A 20,378-nucleotide genomic window follows, 5' to 3' on the forward strand; every position below is an offset into this window, starting at 1 on the left:
AAGCCACGAACACCTGGAGCCATCGCAGGCTGGAGCAGGCAAGGAAGGAGTCTCCTCCGAGAGCCTTCAGAGGGAGTGTGGCCCTGCCAACACCCGGATTTCAGATTTCTGGCCTCTAGAACTGTGAGGGAATGAGTGAATGTTGGTTTAAGCCACCCAGTTTGTGGTCATTTGTTATGGCAGCCACAGGAAACCAATCACCCACTTCCAGTTCTGAATGTGAAGGACCACCTAGCTAGGCAATCCTTCTGCCTTAATATGACCCTCAGAGGCACTGTCCCTTGAAACCGCGACCCTCAATCATCTTAAATCTCATTCCCTTATCACCCTTGAACGGTGGCTGGCTTCCTCCACCATATCTAAAAGCCTCCACAAAGTAAAGATCCCCATGACTGTATCCCACCTTTCTTTCCCACACCAACCCAGCTTTCCCCCGGATGTCCCGCACCATGCGGCAGGCCCATAGCCCAAGGCACACCCACGTCATTTTGGCCTGTGACCCTTTGCATGTGCTGCTCCTTCTCCCTGGAATGAATCTTCCCTATCCTCAACCCCATCCGCTCCTACACACCCTCCAAGTTCCAGATTCAAAAATCTCTTTTTCTATCTGTCCTATCAGAAAAATGGGTCACTCCCCCTCCTCTGGTTTCCACAGTACTTTGCACCTTCCTCTTAAAGAATATGTGAAATATGTGCTCCTCATTTACAGGTCCATCACTTCCTCTAGATGATAGTTTCTCAACCCTGGAACTACTGATAGCAGGGGCCAGTTAAGCCTTTGGTGTAGCGGGTTGTTTGGTGCATTGGTGAACATTAGCAGCATCCCTGGATTCTACCCACTAGATGCAAGTACCAAGACACACACCCAGTTGTGGCAACCCAAAATGTCTCTAGACACTGCCAACGTCCTGAGGAGAGAGAAAGAAAATGCACCCTCGCCCCTCACCAGTGGAAATCAACTGCTCTAGACTGAAGGCCTGGGGCACCAGGACTGTATCTAATGCTCTTAGCATTTGTGGATTCTTACACGCATTCATAAAAGAAAGTTTTGAGTTCTAGGTGTAGGCCAGGCACTGCGTTGGAAGTCAGTGACGCAGTAGGGAATACAAGTCTGTGGTCCTGTCCTCATCGTGCCATAGCTGTCAAAGAGCCTACAAGGTGTTCAATCACATTTGCTGAATGACTGAATTTGTTTGGCATGCACGTGTTATAGTAAGATTTTGTGCAAAACATGGAAAATAAAATCCAGGGGCTAAAATTTTTCTCCTCTTCTCAGGGTCACAGCATTGTACAACTAAGAAAGATCCATTTATACAGAATGTCATGTATGTGTTGCTTCCTGGAACTGGGCAACTGGTACCACTTGTGTGCGTCTCTCTCTCAAGAGAGCTACCCATAAATAAGGGGGTATCTCAACCAAGAAACTGAAACTAGAGAGAAATGACCTCCAGCACACGCACACAGCCCACAAATGCCAATGCCAGAGCTATCCTCAGAGGCTGCAGATAGGTCTGGGAACCTTCTATCAAAAAACACAACGACAAAGTGCATGAGCTTCTGAAGTATTCTTCCCCCTGCCCAGGAAACACCTCACAAGATCTGGCCAGCTCTGAGAGGATCAAGCGGTGAGCTGAAGAGTTCCCAGCTCTCACAGAGGCACTGGGTGCCCTAAATTGCAGAGTGATTCTCATTTCCAGGGCAACGTGAGGGTGTTTACCAGAAGGGGAGGCTGTTTACAGAGAGGCCAAGTAAAGTTGCAAGAACAAATCAGGGCACACAAGTGCTTGGCCCAGATCTGCTTTGACAAGTCACTTTAACCTGCCTGGGACTCAATTTCCTTTTGTATTGAATGAGAAGGTTAGAACAATCCACCTCAAAGTTCCCTTCTATCTATAAACATGCATGGCTTCCCCCCAAAATAGCAGACCTACAGAATCTCCCTCTCTAGGCAAAACAGAACAGGGTTCTTCCTCCCTTCCCACCAAAACACTTTCTGCCAGAAACAGAAATAAATAAAGGAGGCGGCTGTTCAGTTCCCCCTCCATTTCTGATAGGACCAGGCCACAATGCACTGCCTGATGGACAAGATGCCACTGCTCTTTGTTTCTGGACATGTATTCCTCATGAAGCCAAAGAGCAGGAGAGTTCCTGGAATGTGTAATCCCTGAGGGGAAAAAAGGGGGTGAGGGGGGTGGCCCTCATGCTGCGAATATTCAAGGATACCAAAATATAAACAGAAAGTACCTTGACAACATTACACGGCTACAAGAGACATATGGTCCAACTGTGGCTTAAACCATGAGGATGGCTATGCCTTGTTTACCTAAAAAGAAGTCCAAGGAGAAGTGGTCCCAAGGTCAGTTCAGCAGCCTAGCAAATTCATAAAGCCACTCAACTGACTCCTCTTGTTGTCTTTTGCCCATAAGCTTGTTGCCACAAGGCCGTAAGATGGTTGCCCCAGCTCCAGCTATGTTCTTTCATTACCTTTCCAAAGATAGAAAACTAAGGAGCCTTCAGGTCATCAGGAGATGGCATTCTCCTTCTGTGCCTGTACTTTTATCAGACAGGAAAAAAAAAAGTTTCCAGGAATCCAGATTTTCATTAAATTTCTTGGGCCAGAGTTAAGTTATATGCTTATCCCAACATGCAAGGGAAACTAGGAAAGTGAGAATCTGGCTTTCTTTTGAGATCAGCTCTCACTGTGTTGCCCAGGCTAATATTGAACTTGTAGGCTCAAGTGATTCTCCCACCTCAGTCCCCAGAGTAGCTGGGATTACAGGCATGCACTACTGAGCCCTGCTAGGATCTGGCTTTAAAAAAAAGAAAAAATAGTTTTTAGTGAGAAGCAGGCAAGGGAAAAGCAGGATAATAATGACAGTGAAGTAGCCAACAAAGTGTCTGCCACCTATAACTATACCCGGTGGTATGCAGGTAAATGTTGACCAGCTTAGAATGAAAAAAAGTCGGTCAGGCACAGTGGCTCACGTGAGGTCAGGAGTTCGAGACCAACCTGGCCAACATGGTGAAACCCCGTCTCGACTAAAAATACAAAAGTTACCTGGGCATGGTGATGTGTGCTTGTAATCCCAGTTACTTGGGAGGCTGAGGCAGGAGAATAGTTTGAACCCAGAAGGCAGAGGTTGCAGTGAGCCGAGATCATGCCACTACACTCCAGCCTGGTTGACAGAGCAAGACTATGTCTCAAATTTAAAAGAAAAAAAAAAAAAAAGAATGAAATTAAGTTCTCATTTGTAGCATTTGCCAATTTCCTTGGTGTTAATACTACTACTATTGAATTGTATAGCCAGTTTCAAGCTACCAACATGGTATCAACCATTTCATGAAATTCCTGAAATGTTAACAATCAGTTGGTATAAACCTGCTCCTGCAGGTCACTGAATTTATTATACCTTACATTTGATTAAAAAGTTAAGTTCACAATGCTGCTTCACATTTTAAATACTCTATATATCAGATATTATTCTCTGCAGCTTATAGGTGAGGAAAACGACCCAACTGCGGATATCACACAGTTCAAGTTGCAGAGCTGGAATGATCACCTAACAGTCCTAACTCTAGTCCTATCCAGCTTTTGGCAGATCGCAGGTACATAAATGCCTATTCTACACCCTATGAGATCCCTCTGCCTATTCTACACCCTATGAGATCCCTCTTTAGGCATCACCTAAAGGGGCTCTAGGTTGGCTTGGAACTAACAGAAACCCATTCCTCTAAATCAGTCAAAGTTACCTAATAATTATTCTTTAATGTACTTCCTCCAATGACAAAAGTAGGACATATCTATTGTTACAGCTTGGAATACAAATTAGTACAAAGAAGAAAAATAAAAATCACCCTTAATCCTATCCCCCAGAGGTAACTGTGTATATGTGAGTGGTAATCGTTCTAGATTGTGTATACGTATTTTTAAGTCAAAATTAAGCTGTGGTATAACTTAATGACATAGTTCTTTACATATACATACACATTTTCTAAGAGAAAGAGAACAATATCATGAACTCCCTTGTCACCATCACCCAGCTTTAGAAATTATCTAAAGGTAATTAAAAGTCCAAGTGTTTCCATGATCCCTTTTTGGGGAGGAATATGTAGGAGGTAAGAGTCTCCCCTCTGCATTTCCCTTGGATTTCTTCCCTCCACCTGGTTTTTCTCAGATTCTGAAGTCAGCTTTTCTCCAGGCTAAGTCAATCACCCCTTCCTTCACTGCTCAAGAGACCTAACATTTTAACATCTTTCATCATGTTCATTCTTGTGGATCCTTCCAACTTCTCAAATTCCTGCCTAGTCTAGAAGCCCTGTGAATGGTGTTCCCAGAACCTCATCAGAGGAGAGCTTCAGAAGAAATACATCACAATTCTTGTAGTTTGCACTTACTCTATGCGTCCACTTCTGCTTTTCTTTTTTCCTTAATTCGCTACTACACTAACGAGGAGCTCTGTCTTCACACAAGGGTGCATATATGTATGGGCAGACGCACACATGTGCACACACCTGCGGGTGGCACTAACTGGTTCAACTAGAATCTTTCCACTCTGTGCATCCTCATCCTCTCCTACCTCGTGCTCACCCAATGCAGTTTACTTTCCAGATCTCATGGTGTGGACCTCCAACCTCCTAAAGGATCCCATTTCATCTCCTCAGGTGCTACTCCAAGGGAAATACCTGACAAGCTAAAGGACAGTGGTTGTACCCCTAACTGACCGTCTTACAGGGGTCCCCAAAGAGCAAAACTGAGAACCCAGGGACACAGTCAAAGAAAATTCCACAACCCTGACAAGTTCAAAAAATGGCTTCATGGAACAAAGCAAGATCTGCTCGCTTATCCCCCAGTTTAGCCAAATGCATGCAGGAGGGATATATAGCTATTTCAAAACCAAGGCATAAAACTCTCCTCTGCTATAAACTGTGTACAGCAACAGAAAACAAACCTATGTTGGGAACCATGGTTATTAGAACTTCAAGGAGGAAAGTAACTAAACTCAATGGCACTGTTTAGTACCAAAAGGTACTTATTTGTCCAAAAGATTCTAATACATCAAATCAGGGGCAGCAGGTAGGAATAAGGGGGAGCCCAGTTCACAATGCTCTCTACAGATAAGGACAGCAAACTAAAGCAAAGGTTTTCAAGCTTGACATGTTTTGGAATCACCTAGAAAACTTGTTTAAAATGCAAATTTCTGAGCTTCCTTCCCAGAATTCTGACTTAGCATGTCTGGGGTAGAGGTGGGTCACTTTATCTGCATTTTCTAAGAGACAGGGTATCACTCTATAGCCCAAGCTGGAGTGCAATGGCAAGATCACAGCTCACTGCAGCCTTGACCCCCGGGCTCAACTGATCCTCCCACCTTGGCCTCCCTAGTAGCTGGGACAGCAGGTGTGCACCACCAAACCTGGCTTTCTAAATTTTTTGTAGAGATGGGGGTCTCACTATGTTGCCCAGGCTGGCCTCAAATTTCCAGTTTCAAGCGATCCTCCAGTCTTGGTCTCCCCAAAGTGTATATGTGCATTTTTAACAAGCATCTTTCACATTCAGCTGCAAATGCTGGCAGGCCCTGAAAAATGACAACCAGCTGAGTTCCTCCTCCCTGGCCATAGAGTTTGGGTAGCAAACTGTGAGAAGCTGAAAACAGCAGGACCTCTCAACCAGTGCTTCCTACACTGCTCCTCTCCCAAGAGTCACCTGAGGCATGAGTTAAACACAAATATCAGTCCCTCCCTGAACACTGGGATTCTGGGAGGTCTGTAGCAGTGCCTCGGGGCCAGCCAATTAGTCTCAAGTGAGGAGCTTTCTGAAATCAAATCTCCCTTGCCTCCTCTTTTGGTCCCCTAAGTCAACTGGTCAACCTGTCCTTTCTTCCCAGAAAACTTTATCAACATCCTCCCCTTTTGAAGAAACAAACTTTCCACCTCCCCCACTCTACTTCCCCAGCTGCCTCTAAACAGGCATTGATGTGTTTAAGAGTTTTCGATGCTAACAAGAAAACAGGAGTTACCAAAATAAACCAAGCACTGAGACAGTCAAATGTTATAAATACTCACAATTGCTCATTAATAGTTCTTTATGCATTTATTAATTTCTTCATGAAGTATTTACTGAGCACCTAGTCTACTTCCAGGCACTAGGCCATTCACAGATGTGAACACCACAGACAAGCCTCTGCTCTCATGCAGCTTACATTCCAGCTGGAAGGCAGGCCATGGAGAGAACAGCATCCTAATAATTGCACTTCAGACAGTGACAAGCGCTACAAAACATATTAACGCAGGGAAATGAACTGGCAAGGATGAGGGAAGATGGGCTGTAAGGAAGGCCTCCTTGTGGGGGTTTCTGAGCTATGAACCAAATGACAGGAAACAAAACTGCTGCAGGGAGCAAGGGACAGGAACCTATACACAAAGAAGCTAGGACTGTCGGAAGAAGAGAGAGGCAGCCTGTGGGCCCACCACACAGCAAGTTGGAAGGGGTGACTCAACGTCCAGATCTTGAAAGGCAGGATCTTGTGGCTGTTATGGCAAGTACAACAGGAGGCCCGCAGCATCCTTTAATAAGGGATCAGCTAATAGTGGTTGATCTGTGTTGAGTGCTGCCTCTGTGACAGACACAGTTCCACACATTTTGCATACATTAGCTCATTTTCTCTTCCCAGCAACCTTATGAAGTTGGAAGAAATACAAACCTTATTCCATGGTTGAGGAAGCTGAGTCAAACAGGCAGTAAGTCGGGGAGCCAGAACTAGCAAAGCCAGGCTGTTTGGCTGCAGGCAATGATTGCAGAGGTGAACAAGGGCCAGACTGGTAGGGCCTTGAAGGCCAAGGTAAAGGGTTTGCATTTTATTTCAAGTGTAATGGAAAAAGCCACTGGAGGGGGACTGAGACTTCCTGGTCCATTCCCTTAGATCTGAAGTAAGAGAGGGCACAAATTCTGGGACAAGCACACCAAGTCTTGGCTGAGTTGGCTGTTAAGCCAAACTACTGCAACTTCAGCCATACACAGAAGTCTAATCCAGCCCTGCTTGTATCAGGCAGAATGCTCTAGTCCCTGCAGAACTGGATGCCTTCCCTTTAAGTCAGGGTTATGGAAGTGGGGCCCTAGACCAGCACCATCAGATCACCTGGGATCTTGTCACCAGTGCAATTTCTGGGGCCTGACCTCAGACCTACTGAATCTTAGAGACCTAGCAATCTGTTTTAACAAGCCCTCAGAGTAATCTGAATGTCCTCTGAAGTTGAAGAACCACAATTCTGGGATATCTGCATGCAGACACCACCATCACCACCAGCTCTCCTAAGTCATGCTGTGTATATCTTCGGGCAGCCCCTGCACTGCACACCAGGCCATTCTTCCTGTAGGTCCCTGCTGGTGGGGCTCTACCGCTCCTGATTCCTGGAAATCTCACTACTGCCCCAACCCATTTTTCTAACAAATTTGATTTTCTGCACATATTTACTCTTCAAATGTTTCAGCGTCTTTTTTGTTTTTGGTTTTCGTTTTTGGTTGTTGTTTTGTTTTGTTTTTGAGACGCAGTCTTGCTCTGTCGTCCAGGCTGGAGTGCAGTGGCACAATCTCGGCTCACTGCAACTTCCGCCTCCTGGGTTCAAGCGATTCTCCTGCCTCAGTCTCCCAAGTAGCTGGGATTACAGGCACCCGCCACCATGCCCAGCTAATTTTTGTATTTTTTAGTAGAGACGGAGTTTCACCATGTTGGTCAGGCTGGTCTCGAACTCCTGACCTCAGGTGATCCACCCGCCTTGGCCTCCCAAAGTGCTGGGATTACAGACATAAGCCACTGTGCCTGGCCCTATTTCGGTCTCTTTTGTCCCAGAGTAAACCTCCTCTTCCTTCCTACTTCTGGACCTTATTTGTACTTTCAGCCTTAACCTAGGCTCCAAAGCAGATAGATGCAAAGGATACTTTCAGCTTTAACCTTGACTTTCCCCAACACCCCTCAGTCACCAGATTTCCCTTTTTAATTTATTCATCCCACATTTACTCATGTTCCAATAAATATTTGTGCCCTCAGCATTCTAGGAACTAAATGTGCAGGTGCCAGGTACTTCTGCCACGCCAAAATAGACCTCATCCATGCCCTCATGAAACTGACCTATTGGAGGGAGATGGCAAGATGCAAATAAGTATATAATTGTAAATGATATACCAGAAAAGCCTGAGACTTGAATGATGAAGGGGCAGGCCTGACAGTAGTTCATGACAGCAAACAGAGGGGCTGAATCTATGACAGATTCTGTTCTAAGTGCTTTTTACATATATTATCCAGGTAATCTTCCAACAGCCCTATGGGTTTAGTATTATCACTCTCTACATGGAAGGAAAATGAAGTAAAGGGAGAATAAGGGGCACATAAACAGGACAGCCAGGGTCCCAACCCAAGCAGACTGGCTCCAGAGCCTACCTTTCTAACCACAGGCTAAGGTGAGAAGAGCTGGCTGGAATGCTGAGTGTGAGGGGGTGGCTAGACAGACAGGTGTCCAGGCAGAAAGGCCAGAACAGAATATGCAGGAACACTGGGGCAGAGAAGTCACCCTGAAGCCAGAAGGGAGACCAAGCATACTGGTGAAACGGGGGAGCATCTGGTAGATTGGAAATATATTTTGGAACTGAACAGGATATGCGGATGGATGTACAGATGCTGATGGATGAAGGGGGTATAAGCGAGGAGGAGGTCTCAAGGATGACTGCCAGTTTTCTGATTTCCTGTTTTAAAGGCTTGAGGACAGTCTATTTGCAGGAGGCAAAGTATTGTAACACAATATATAATGAAGTCCTATAGGATGCTGATGCACAGCAAGCTCTCAAATAAATATAACCAATCCATCAAGCAGGTTAAAGCTTCCATATTCCACCCCCCCCCCCCCCCCATACTTCTCCACATGGGTCTTCATTCAAGGGTTCTACCCTATCTGCTTGGAGCCCTTTTCTGAAATACTATTACCACTGGTTAACAACAATAATAAAAATTACATTTATGGTGACAAGAATAACTTCTACTAGGAGGAGGGCTTTTCTCACACAAATATTGGTTTGGAATTTTTTCTTAAGTGCACAAACTAATTTACAAATGAGAGGCTATGCAACTTGCCCAAGGCCACACAACTGCAAAAAAAAAAAAAAAAAAGCTAAATCCAGGTCGGCCCAACTTGGAAGCCCACACTTCCTCCGTTAAATCAGCATTTTCCACCACACATATCTCTAATGGAACACAACTGTTGTTTTCGATACACAGATGAACTTTTAAAGTGTTAACAGTAATGCTCTCATTTTATTATGTATAATCATATACATGTGTGCATGTAATATCAAATTAAAATAGTATGTATACATGATTTAATATAAATTTTATATATACATATATTGCAATAAATCCATGACTCCATATGTATTACTGCCCAGGAAACACAAAGTTTCTTAAAAATTAGTTTAAAGAAAACTTCAGAATTAAAGTACAGGTGGTACAGGGGTAGGGTAGAAATCTTGAGGGAGGTAGTACATAAATAACTAAAGCTTAGGAAACTCTACTCACCAGCCACCCAAGAACGAACAAGCACCTGTTCCATATTGTACCCAAATTTGGCTACAGCTACACATAACTCTGTCCGCCTGAGAGAGATGAAACATTGGCTGCCTTGGGGGAAAGGTGATAACATCAGAACATAATTTAGCATAAATCATCCTCAAAGCAGTATTAGTTTTGACATAAATACTGGTTTGGTGGTACAACTCCTCTGCTTATTCACCCATACACCTTGGTTGAACCAGTCAAGTTTTCCAGGCCTGTTTCACTTAGTCAAAAGGAAGTTATAAAAAGTAGTCCCTAAGGTCGCTTCCAGTTTCAGAACGCCATAAAATGTTGAGACCCTGAAATCCAAAATTACTCTTTCCAGAATCACAGATGACCCAATCCTGAAATGAGCGTTGGCCTGAAGAACAAATGCTAAATAAGCCCACACAGCATCCCAATCCATCATGCCATCAATTATGCTGCCCTCTGGAAAGACACAGTAAGACATTAATTACAAGATGATAAAGTTCAACCAACGAAATGTCCCTGTCCCTATCAAAACTTTAAGAATTTCCTCCTAATAATTTTTAAGCTATTAACTTTACACTTGATCCTCAGCTTCTCTATTATTTCCAGTCCTTAACCATTAACTTCATTCTAAGTTGGAGTAGCAGGGTGGGGTAATGGGTAGGGGAAAAAATCTGGGTAATCTTATCAAACCTCTACCATCCTGTAAAGCTAGTGCTGGAAACCACCTGTAAAACCTTCCCAGCTTCATCTGCGTGACTCCATTGATGCTCAAGCATATTTAGTGTGCTAAACCTCTAAAAGGAGTTGCTGTTCCTTACTTCTCAGACACGTTTATAAGCAAGACGGTTTAGCCAGAACAAGCACTTAATCTCCTAATGAAACAGATACATTTATCAAAAGGAAAGTCTTAAGGACCCCTCCTTGTCTGGTTTACAAGGCCCTTTCTGTGCTATCAGTGGGCCCACAAACTTTTAATGAAGGGTTTTTAGATTCTCAGAAAGGTAAGTTTTGAAATGTGGTCAGTGTTTAGCTGAACAGAAGATGGGTGGACTGCAGCTGGCAAACTCAGAAAGCACAGCTGGGTAGCAGGTGATCAAAAGAAAAAAAAAAGAAAAGAAAAGAAAGGCAAGTCCCTGGGCAAATGGTGTAGCCAAAGGTGATCATTATAACTAGAGACTTGTTACATAATTACTTGTTAACTCCTGACAAACAGATACATAGCTACAAAATGCCTTGGTTACCCTAGCCATTGAAGCTAGTGTACCTGGCGCAAGAGTCAAGGTGTCTCCAATTAATTTCATTCAAAGAAATAAGCAATCCTGGGACCCATTCCCTCCCAAGGTAACTCGCTTGCTTTTACATATACAAAACAGCCTCCAGCAATTAAGCCAATTGCCTCTAGAGACGAAAATCAGTGTTTCTCCTTAATTTTAATTTTTAAAGGGTAGACGGGTTACAGAGGTGTACTCAGAGAGCTAAATATTCATCACTTCGATAAAAAAGACTTCCATTCCAAACTGAAAATTTGAAAAGCTCCCCCACCTTCGTCCCTGGCCAGCGAACGCAAAACCCAAGACCTCAATGTAGGATGCACTGCATTCCAACATTTTTCAAAAAGTTTACGACGATTTACCGAAGCGGCAAGAAGAAAAATAAAGCAGGCAGAAGCGGTTGAGAGCGAACAGGGTTTCGGCAGGGAAGAAGCCCGAGAAGCGCCCGGCGGCGCCGTGCAAGGCCCGGCAACGAGAAAGCGACCGGCACACGGAAAGCGAGCGCCCCAGTGGAGCGCTGGGACTGACAGCCGCTCGGTCTCCGCCGCCGGGGGATCGCCCAGCACCACTAGCCCGGCCCCCGCCTCTAATCCCCCTCCCCGACCTCTATCCCCGCAGCGCCGGCGATGCCCGCTGGGCCAACTTGGCCCCGGGTCAGCGCTGCAGAGCGCGGCCCCGGTTGCCGGGGAGGCCGCCGGCGCCCTTACCTCCTTCTGCTTGGGGTCCTGTGGGTAGACGTCGGGCGGCCCGAGCCGGGGGCGCTTCAGCGGTCTCTGCTCATAGCTGAGAAGCCCGAAGGCGGCCATGATCTCTCATGTTAACCGGCGAAATGAATGAGAGTTGGAGCTGGAGCAGCCGCCTCTGAGCACCAGGGAGCAGCACTTTGCAGACAGACTCCCTCTCTCCCCCTCCTCGCTCGCTCGCTCGCTCGCTGTGGCGCTGCAGGCAGGAATAAAGCAGGTTGGATGCTGCCGCTGCCCGGCAGCAGACACGCACTGATGGGGACAGCCTTCGGCGGGTACTCGGCTGCGCTCGAGCCCCGGGATGCACCGCTCCGGTGGCGAAGGCGGCGGAGGGGCTAGAGGTCGGCCAGGGTCCTCCGCGGCGCCTGCCGCCTCTGCTCCCCCCACACCCTGTCCCCAGGGGGAGGAGCAGCTGATGGGAACGTGTGACTTTTTTCACCAATGGACCCAAACCCACCCCAGCTGGGCGCAGCATGGGGTGGGGGTGGGGCACTGAAAAAAAAAAAAAAAACTTTTCTTGGCGCCTAGGCTAGTGGTTCAAGTGCTCGCCCAAGGCGAGGGTGGCCCTCCTCTCCCGGGAAGAAGCTGCGGAGCGGACCGCCCCCGCCTCTCTTCCCCGGCAGGGACCCTTCCCCCGCCGCCACGCGCCCCGCAGACCCCGCCACCTGGGCGCGGACCCGGCCGGTGCAGAGGGAGGGAGGTCTGAAGGGGGCGCGAGACGCAGGGATGCGGCCGGTGGGAAGCGGCCGGTGACTCCTAGACGCCCGCCAGGCTCCGGTGGCGCATCTGTAGCTCCGGCCCCCTCGGCGGCTCCGGGCAGGCGCCGAGGCGCGTTGCTGGCGGTCGCGGCGGCTGGAGGGGGCCGTGCTCACGGTGGCGCGGGGCCGACTTAACCCTTTACAGTCCCTCCAGGGGCTGGGGAAGGGGGTGAGGAGCGATAGCTGTGAGCGCCGACGGGGGCAGCCAGCCCGCAGGCGTCTCGGGCTCCTCCAGCCCGCCGCCTCCCCCCGGCCCCAGCTCCTCTTCCCTTCCGCCCTCAACCCCCAACACTTTACCTGTTGGTCCGCGGCTAGCGGGCTGGGGCTGGCAGCGGCGGGGTCACTCCGGCCGCCGCAGCCTCCATCATTCGGGTTGGGATGGGGGAATTGGATTATGATTTTATTTGTGAGGTATCTGCTTCGCCCGGACGAGCTCCGGTAACGCCGCGAAGTTTCCCACTGTCTGGGGGCGGCGAGCGACGCCGGCTCGCCGCCGGCGTTCTCGCCCCCACGGCCCGGGAGCGCGAGCTTCCGAGTTGGCGGACGGCGGCGCGGCGTCCGCACTGAGCATGCCCAGCTCGGCGGCCGGACCGCGGAGGAGTTGGCTGCGAGCGCGGTGAGCGCGCTCCAATCCGCCTCTCCGGGTTTTCGCAGCCGCAGAGCGCGCAGCCCGCGGGCCCCGGCGGCGAGGCTGGTCCTGGGGTGAACCTGGGCGAGGGAGGGAGCGCCCTCTGGAGCCCCGCTCCAGGCCCCCGGCTGCGCCCTCCTCCTCGACCTCCCCAGAGGTCGCAGTCCCCTTGGCCTGGGCCGAAAACCTCACCTGCGCCGGCAGCGTGGAAGGGGCTGGGGGGTTATCCTCCAGGGCAGACCTTGGTCATCCAACCCGCCCTTGCTCCTCGCTCGCTTCGGGGCGCGGGCACCAAGATGCTGGGCCACCTGGCGCGAGCTCTGCGAGACCGGAGCCGCGGAGGCGGACTCGGCCTGTCCTGAGGGACCCCGTGGGAGGCGTGCCCGGGAGAGTGCGTCCGCACTTGGCCAAGAATGATGGCTGCCATTTAATGGAGCCTTCGCTAAGTGCCAGGATCTTGACAGTCAGAATCTCTGGTCCTTACCACCTTCCACGGTCTTACTGTACCCTTTTTATGGGTGGAGAAATTGAGCCAACTCAGAGAGGACCATTTACTTGCCGAAACCCACGAAAGTAGTCGGAATTTAAATCCACCACTGATTCCAAGTTTCTGACCTATTTTCTCTGACTTGGACTTGGAGGGACTGGGTTCCTAACCTGCCTTTGCCTAATGGAGTCACGTTCTCCACGGCTTGAGGCCTTCTCGGCCTTCCCTCTCTGTAAGGTGACACAGGCAGATTCTAACCAGAAGCCTTTGATACATAGTAGGTGCTCTGGAAATGTTGGTTGAATCTGAACATCAACTTTGATGTTTGTTGACATTTAAGCAAAGGGGGAAGAAGGAGATAAATAAAGTGAAAGTAATGTGGCAGAGGCTAGTTCCTCACTCCCGACCCTGACCTGTGAGAACCTCCAAACCCAGTTTGAGGCTGAGTCAGGTGTTTAGCTTTTGGCTTCCTTAATCTGAATAATTACTTCTAGAGATCGTTTACCCTTCACAGAAGGGCATTTCCTGACCACCTTCCCCATCTTGCCACAGGGTCTTCTCTTCCACTAATATCCTGGGATTAATATCATGGCTGGACTTGCCCTTGTGATACAGGCATCTATCAAATCTAGCTCCCTTGTTTGAAAGAAAGGACAGTTTTTATTATCTGACTTTATTAGGGAAATTATTAAACATACAAAAAACTGAAGAAGTCATATAAGGAGCCCTCAAATACTCATCTCTCAGCTATAAAAATTAAAGTTACTATTTTTGTTTCATCTTTCTGCCCCATTCCCAACTCAAGGACATACACTAGTAAGGACAGTTTTACTCATTGTTGCAACTCAGAAACACAGTATGGGACCTGACACATGGTGAGCATTCAAAAATGTTGGCTTATGGAATGGACGATAGGTAGGTGATGTGTGGATGGATTGATGATTGCATCACTAGTGGTACTTTGGAAATAATACCCTGTGCTGCTACTCAATCAAACACCCCTAGTCTGGGGGAGAAATGTCATCGCAGTTCTTCCCTTGCCTCCAACTGAAACACTTTGAAGCGCTTAAAATCTTATCTACCCATAAGAATTTTATCTTAAAATCAAAATGTGTCAGTAGTGTGCCCCTGGTGTTTGGAAAGAAGGGAAAATAATAGCCCTCTCCCTGTTGTCCCTTCTTAACTCCCTCTCCTGAAACAGTCTGGCATGAATTCCTTGACCCTCTCAGCACAAAATAAATAGTGAAAACTTGAATATGCTTAGAAGCTTCCCCTAGGAATCATGATTTTACTGCATGGATTTCCCATGGGCATTGGGCTCCTTACCCTGGGAAATCTTTGTAATCTACCCCCTACCTAGCAATCCAACTTTTTCTCCTTAACCTCTTGCCCCAGTTAGCTTCCTTTACTAATGTGGAAGTCCCAGGTTCTTCGTCTTCAGATACTCACCTCTACAGTCCTTAGAGTATGGGCTCCTATACAAAGCCCCTTCAAATTCCCCTGGCAAAAGGTGATCTTTTGCCTTTTTGTACCCTTAGCACTTAATTTTTATTATCTTATTTTAACATTTATTGGCATGCATTTGAATATGTCACACAGAATAGTCTTGTTGCCTCATCCTCACCTTTTCCTCCTGGTCCCCTTCTTCCATTCCAGAATTAGTCTTTAAGCAGACTAAGGTCAGCTCATCATGATGGGCTTAAACTGTAACCCACTGTGTTCTATACAGTGCTTGAATTTCCCACGTGGTGCTGGTTAATATAGCAGATAGGCACACATTCTCATTGAATAATGTGGGTTCTAGTTGATAGTGTTCCTAAGGGACATTTTATCTTTACCTAGCTAATGATTCCCTGGGACCAAGAACAATTTGCATGGAACAGAAATTAGAGAAGACCAGAGGCTCCCCAAATTGGTCCCAGCCTAGAACCTCAGCCTAGCAAGAAGGGGTGAGTTCAGGTTCCTGAGGAAGTTTTATATAGCTATCTGGGGAAATGGGGTTGAAATGTGGCTGGAGAAAGGTGAATGAATTATAAACCATTTTAAGCATACGGTGCTATATTGTCCAAGTATAAAACTAAGTCTTCACTGCTGCTTTTGTGGGTTACCAGGTATTCAAAAGTTGACCCTTTTTCTTGGGTCACATTCAAGGGTTTCTCAAAGATTCCTTAACTGCTTATGTTCCCTCTGAAAGCCCTGATTTTCAGCATTCTGCAAGGAGTCCCTCACTGTTGGTATCCATTTGTGCTTTTGGGCAAATCCCTTTAATATAGCTCATGGCTGGCTTTCTCACCCTACATTTGCTCTGCCAGAAATACACAAATGTCCTTTCCCTGTACATAATGCTAGTGCAGGCATTTTCTAACCAACCTTCTGTCCTTGCCCACCATGAATACACTCTGTAAGCCACAATTCTCCACCTTAAAAGTTCAACAGTCTGAATCAGAGACCAGTTCCTCAGGTCCATCCAAACTGCAGAGGACAAATGTCAAATGCTCAGGTCAGTGACCTTCTCAAAGTTCTTTTCACAAGGTTTGAAGTGAGGAATAAAATTTCTTTGATGAAAGCCAGAGACACAATCATTTGCAGAACAGTTTTTTTGTTGTTTTTGCTTTTGTTTCACACAGAGTTTTGCTCTGTCACCCAGGCTGCAGTGCAGTGGCGCCATCTCAGCTCACTGCAATCTCCACCTCCCGGATTCAAGCAGTTCTCCTGCCTCAGCCTCCTGAGTAGCTGGGATTACAGGCACGTGCCTCCACACCTGGCTAATTTTTTTTTTTTTTATTTTTAGTAGAGACAGGGTTTCGCTATGTTGGTCAGTCTGGTCTCAAACTCCTGGCCCCAAGTGATCCACCCACCTTGGCCTCCCAAAGTGCTGGGATTACAGGTACGAGCCACAGAGCCTGGCAGCAGAACAGATTTTTTTGTGATGAGAGTGAAGAATGGCTAGGAGCAGAGGCAGGATGTTGACCCATCAGAAAGTATGGTCCTGGCCGGGCATGGTAGCTCACACCTGTAATCCCAGCACTTGGAGAGGGCCCAGATGGTTGGATCACTTGAGGCCAGGAGTTCAAGACCAGCCTGGCCAACATAGCAAACAAAAAATTAGCTGGGTGTGGTGGTGCATGGCTGTAGTCCCAGCTGCTTGGGAGGCTGAGGCAGGAGAATCACTTGAGTCTGGGAAGTGGAGGTTGCAGCGAGCCGAGATTGCCCCACTGCACTCCAGCCTGGGTAACAGAGACTCTGTCTCAAAAAAGAAAGAAAGAAGAAAAGAAAAGGCAGGGCAAGGACAAGGGCAGGGCAGGGCAGTGCAGGGAAGGGAAGAGAGTGGTCCTACTATTCCTATTCCTATTTTACAGATTAGTAGATAGGGCTCCAGAGGTGAAGTTGCTGGTCCCAGGCCATTGAGTTAGCGACTAGCAAAGCCAGAATCAAACCTAGAATCTCTCTGGCTCCCAAACTTATGCTTATTATTGTTGTCAATGTGTTACATGTATTAATTATCATTTACATAACACATAAAAGTGAGCCTTTGAAGACAGTTCTGGTATAAGAGAAGCAAAACTCCTGACAGCTCACTCTAGCATTGCAGCACAATTACACTCAAGTGGAAAGAAACAATTCTCAGTGTAGTGCCTGTAGGTGAATTAATTAAAGTTGCTAGCTTTCCTCATGGGATTGTTGCTTGTCCAGGTGTATATATTATTGTGTTTTGTTAACAGATTGTCTATAGGCAGTTTGCTTACTTTCCGTTTTTCTTACATCCCCATTATATTTCAATGTATTTGTCTCATGCCTACTTCTAAATCAAAAAAGAAAAAATTCCCCTTTATTTTAAACTCCCCAAAAAAGGAAAGATGATAATGACTTGGGAAGGGGGGTCAGAAGAGAGAAAAGAGAAATGGAAGAGTAATTCGGGGGTGTTGACTCAAATTGGGTTTTTAATACAGCATTCATGCTTACACAGATATAAAAAATACAGACATTAAGACTCTCAAGCAGCACTAGCCAGTAGTTTTATATTGCTTGCCAGATAGGTACTTTTAAATTTTCTAGTATTAAAGAAGTAAAAAGAAATAGATGAAATTAATTTTAATGTACATTTGCTTAACCCAGTATACCCAAATATTACCATTTCAATAGGTGATCAATACCAAAAAAAGTATTAGTGAGATACTTTACATTCTTTCTTAAGTATTCTAAATCTTCTGTGAATTTCATATCTATACCATCATTTCAGACCAGCCACATTTTACATTTCGTGTGTGCAATAGTCACATGTGGCTAGTGGCTAACATGTTGGTCAGCTCAGCTCTGAAGGAATGTTTCAGTCCTAATGAACCTGTAACATGTGGGTTTTTAATAACGACACTGAGGAAGGAGGTGGGTTTCCAAATTAAAAGAACAAAAAGTAATGAGAGAAGTAAATCAAGAGAGGCCGTGCATGGTGGCTCACGCCTGTAATCCCAGCACTTTGGGAGGCCAAGGCGGGCAGATTGCCTGAGGTTAGGAGTTCAAGTCCAGCCTGGCCAACATGGTGAAACCCCGTCTCTACTAAAAAATACAAAACTTAGTCAAGCATAGTGGTGCACATCTGTAATTCCAGCTACTCAGGAGGCTGAGGCAAGATAATCGCTTGAACCCGGGAGGTGGAGGTTGCAATGGGCCGAGATTGCACCACTGCATTCCAGCCTGGGTGACAGAGCAAGACTCCATTTCAAAAAAAAAAAAAAAAAAAAGAAAGAAAGAAATAAAACAAGAGAAAGGTAAACAAGAAAAGTAAAGGCAACTTGGGGAAGACAGTAGATACCTAAACAGTGCTTAGTTGCTAAACAGATGGAAACTTCAGGGGGCAAAGGACACAAAAAGGAAAATCTGGGGATTTAAAATCAGAGGATAAAATAAGAGAGTTTTAAATTACAAAGCTGAACCAATGACAAGGCTAAAGATTTAACCTCATTCACTAGCAAAATGGTGTCTGCTACATTTACAAAAAGAAGGCTGACTGGTTGGTTTCTGGAGAACGAAGTGGGCCACACAAACTTAGGTCACTGTTAATATCATGGTCACATACTCAGCTTCTCAACACCAGAATCTTATTTTGTCAGCTTACCCAGAGTGGTTCAAGCTCTACAAGGCAGACAAATGCTCAACACACTGGTTTCTCAATATAAAGAAATAACCCTTTCCAGAGACTGAAATACATATATCCTCTTATTCAGATCACCTTCTTTCTAAAGTTTGTTGTAAAACAAAGTTAGCAAGCAGAAATTTGGTGACCATGAAATTACAGCAAAGGGAATTGAATAATCTCCAACGAGCAGTCACGCAGACTGTCCCACAGTGGAACTCATCTCCCTTATGACATGGATAGGATAGATGTCACACTGTGGCCCATTGGTCCCATTGGTGGATATACAGACAGGTTATTATTGTTCAATGCCTTTATTATTTACTTCATACCAGAGGTTCTCGGTGGCCCACAAATATTTGTTCGGATTGCTTTGGGCTTGCACAGTCACTTCTGGACTTTCTAGGAAAGTCTGCCTACACTGGGTCCACCTTTTCCAAGGACATCAATCTGTTGCAGCTGAGAAGGGTCTGCCCCTTTGAGTGTGCTATGTTGTCACAGCCCCAACTGACCAGCTTCACTCAGAGGGCTGGCTAACCTGTTGAGATCCTACATCTTGAAAGAGTGAGATCTCAACTATATGGAGAACTCTGCTAAGCAAGCCTGGCTTCAGACTTTCCTGTTGGGAAAGGAGCAAGGGAGAGATTACTTTTCAGTTACACAATAATTGATTAGGTTACTACTTTTTTATTGTTAACCAGTTAAGGATCCAGTGTTTATCATCAATTAGTTTCAGATCGTAACTAACCTGTTAGGATGGGTTACATCTGATGAAAATTAAAATCTGATAACTATTCATTATGAGATATTTCAGTTCTCAGAGAAGTATTTTTCTCCAAGTTCTAGGGACATCCTCTTATACTTTCTTATCTACCTGCTGCAGTCACACAGAGCAAGAAAACGTGGAAAATATATTAGATGGCAGAATCTGGATAGTAAACAAAATATCATGACAGATTAAAATGATGAACTAAATGTAACAGGGTCAAATGTTATATAAGAATAAATTTTCCCCCTATCTACTGGATATAGCTAAGACTGTTTGGTACCTACTGTTTGCTAAATCTGAAGTTTAAATTCTAAGCAATAAAAAATAAACGCTGCCAACACTTTGCTCTCAGTAGCATTTGGGGAATAGTAGTGCACAAATCAATTACATGAATCCTTTATATAATAGTATTTTTTATTAGTATTGTTAAAACATTGGCCAACATTCTCACCACTATGCCTCTTCCCAGGGCTGTTAACAAATAGGAGAGAAAGGAAAACACCTCTTGGCTACAGTTGTGGTATGCGGAACTGCAGAGTGAATGTAAAAATGGTCTCGGAGAGGATGTTGCAAATCAAGATGGAGAAATGTGTCAGATCAGCAAAGGAGCCTGGAGAAGTTAGGGTCTCCTGACCCCTGGAACCTCAGCCACCTGGTCCAGTTTTGCTAACAGGAAGCAGGGGCCAGCTGGGGGTGTGTGGTGATGAGCAAAATAGACATTAAGTTCAAGATGGGGCATCTTGAGTATGAAGAGACAGAGTCCTTTCTGAGCAGTAGTAAATGGAGGCTATAGAGGCTGTGACAGCTAGACTGAAACAAGATGAGAGTAGAGACTGACTGAGTAAGGATGAGAGCAGAGAGGAAGAAGAGCTGGGAACCAAGTTGTCGTCAAGACGGATCAAGGCTTGTGTGTAGGAGGCAGGCAACTGGCTTGCCCTGCAGAATGGTGGGCTTTTTGCCCATTGCCAAGGTACATAATGAATGCGAGGACCCCCCAGTAGATGACAGCACCAACAGTGGAT

The 20,378-nt window shown here is 46.2% G+C and overlaps 1 protein-coding gene and 1 long non-coding RNA gene across 2 annotated transcripts in view; both read right to left on the reverse strand.

The window, feature by feature from the left end:
- The window catches only part of LOC115896892 (mediator of RNA polymerase II transcription subunit 12-like protein), a 106,367-nt gene extending 93,599 nt beyond the window's left edge, over positions 1–12,768 (reverse strand). Inside the window, exons 1-2 of the mRNA XM_030928695.1 lie at positions 12,639–12,768; positions 11,548–11,779 (exon numbers count right to left, since the gene is read on the reverse strand). Coding sequence (XP_030784555.1) covers positions 11,548–11,646 — 99 coding nt within the window. The 5' untranslated portion in view covers positions 11,647–11,779; positions 12,639–12,768. The remainder of the gene's footprint in view (positions 1–11,547; positions 11,780–12,638) is intronic.
- Positions 12,769–17,359: 4,591 nt separating this feature from the next.
- Positions 17,360–20,378, reverse strand: part of LOC104667987 — a 120,253-nt gene continuing 117,234 nt past the window's right edge. The window contains exon 6 of the long non-coding RNA XR_748754.2: positions 17,360–19,206. This is a non-coding gene — a long non-coding RNA (uncharacterized LOC104667987). The remainder of the gene's footprint in view (positions 19,207–20,378) is intronic.

The sequence above is a fragment of the Rhinopithecus roxellana genome, chromosome 1 (assembly GCF_007565055.1).
Source record: "Rhinopithecus roxellana isolate Shanxi Qingling chromosome 1, ASM756505v1, whole genome shotgun sequence".
Classification (NCBI taxonomy): domain Eukaryota; kingdom Metazoa; phylum Chordata; class Mammalia; order Primates; family Cercopithecidae; genus Rhinopithecus; species Rhinopithecus roxellana.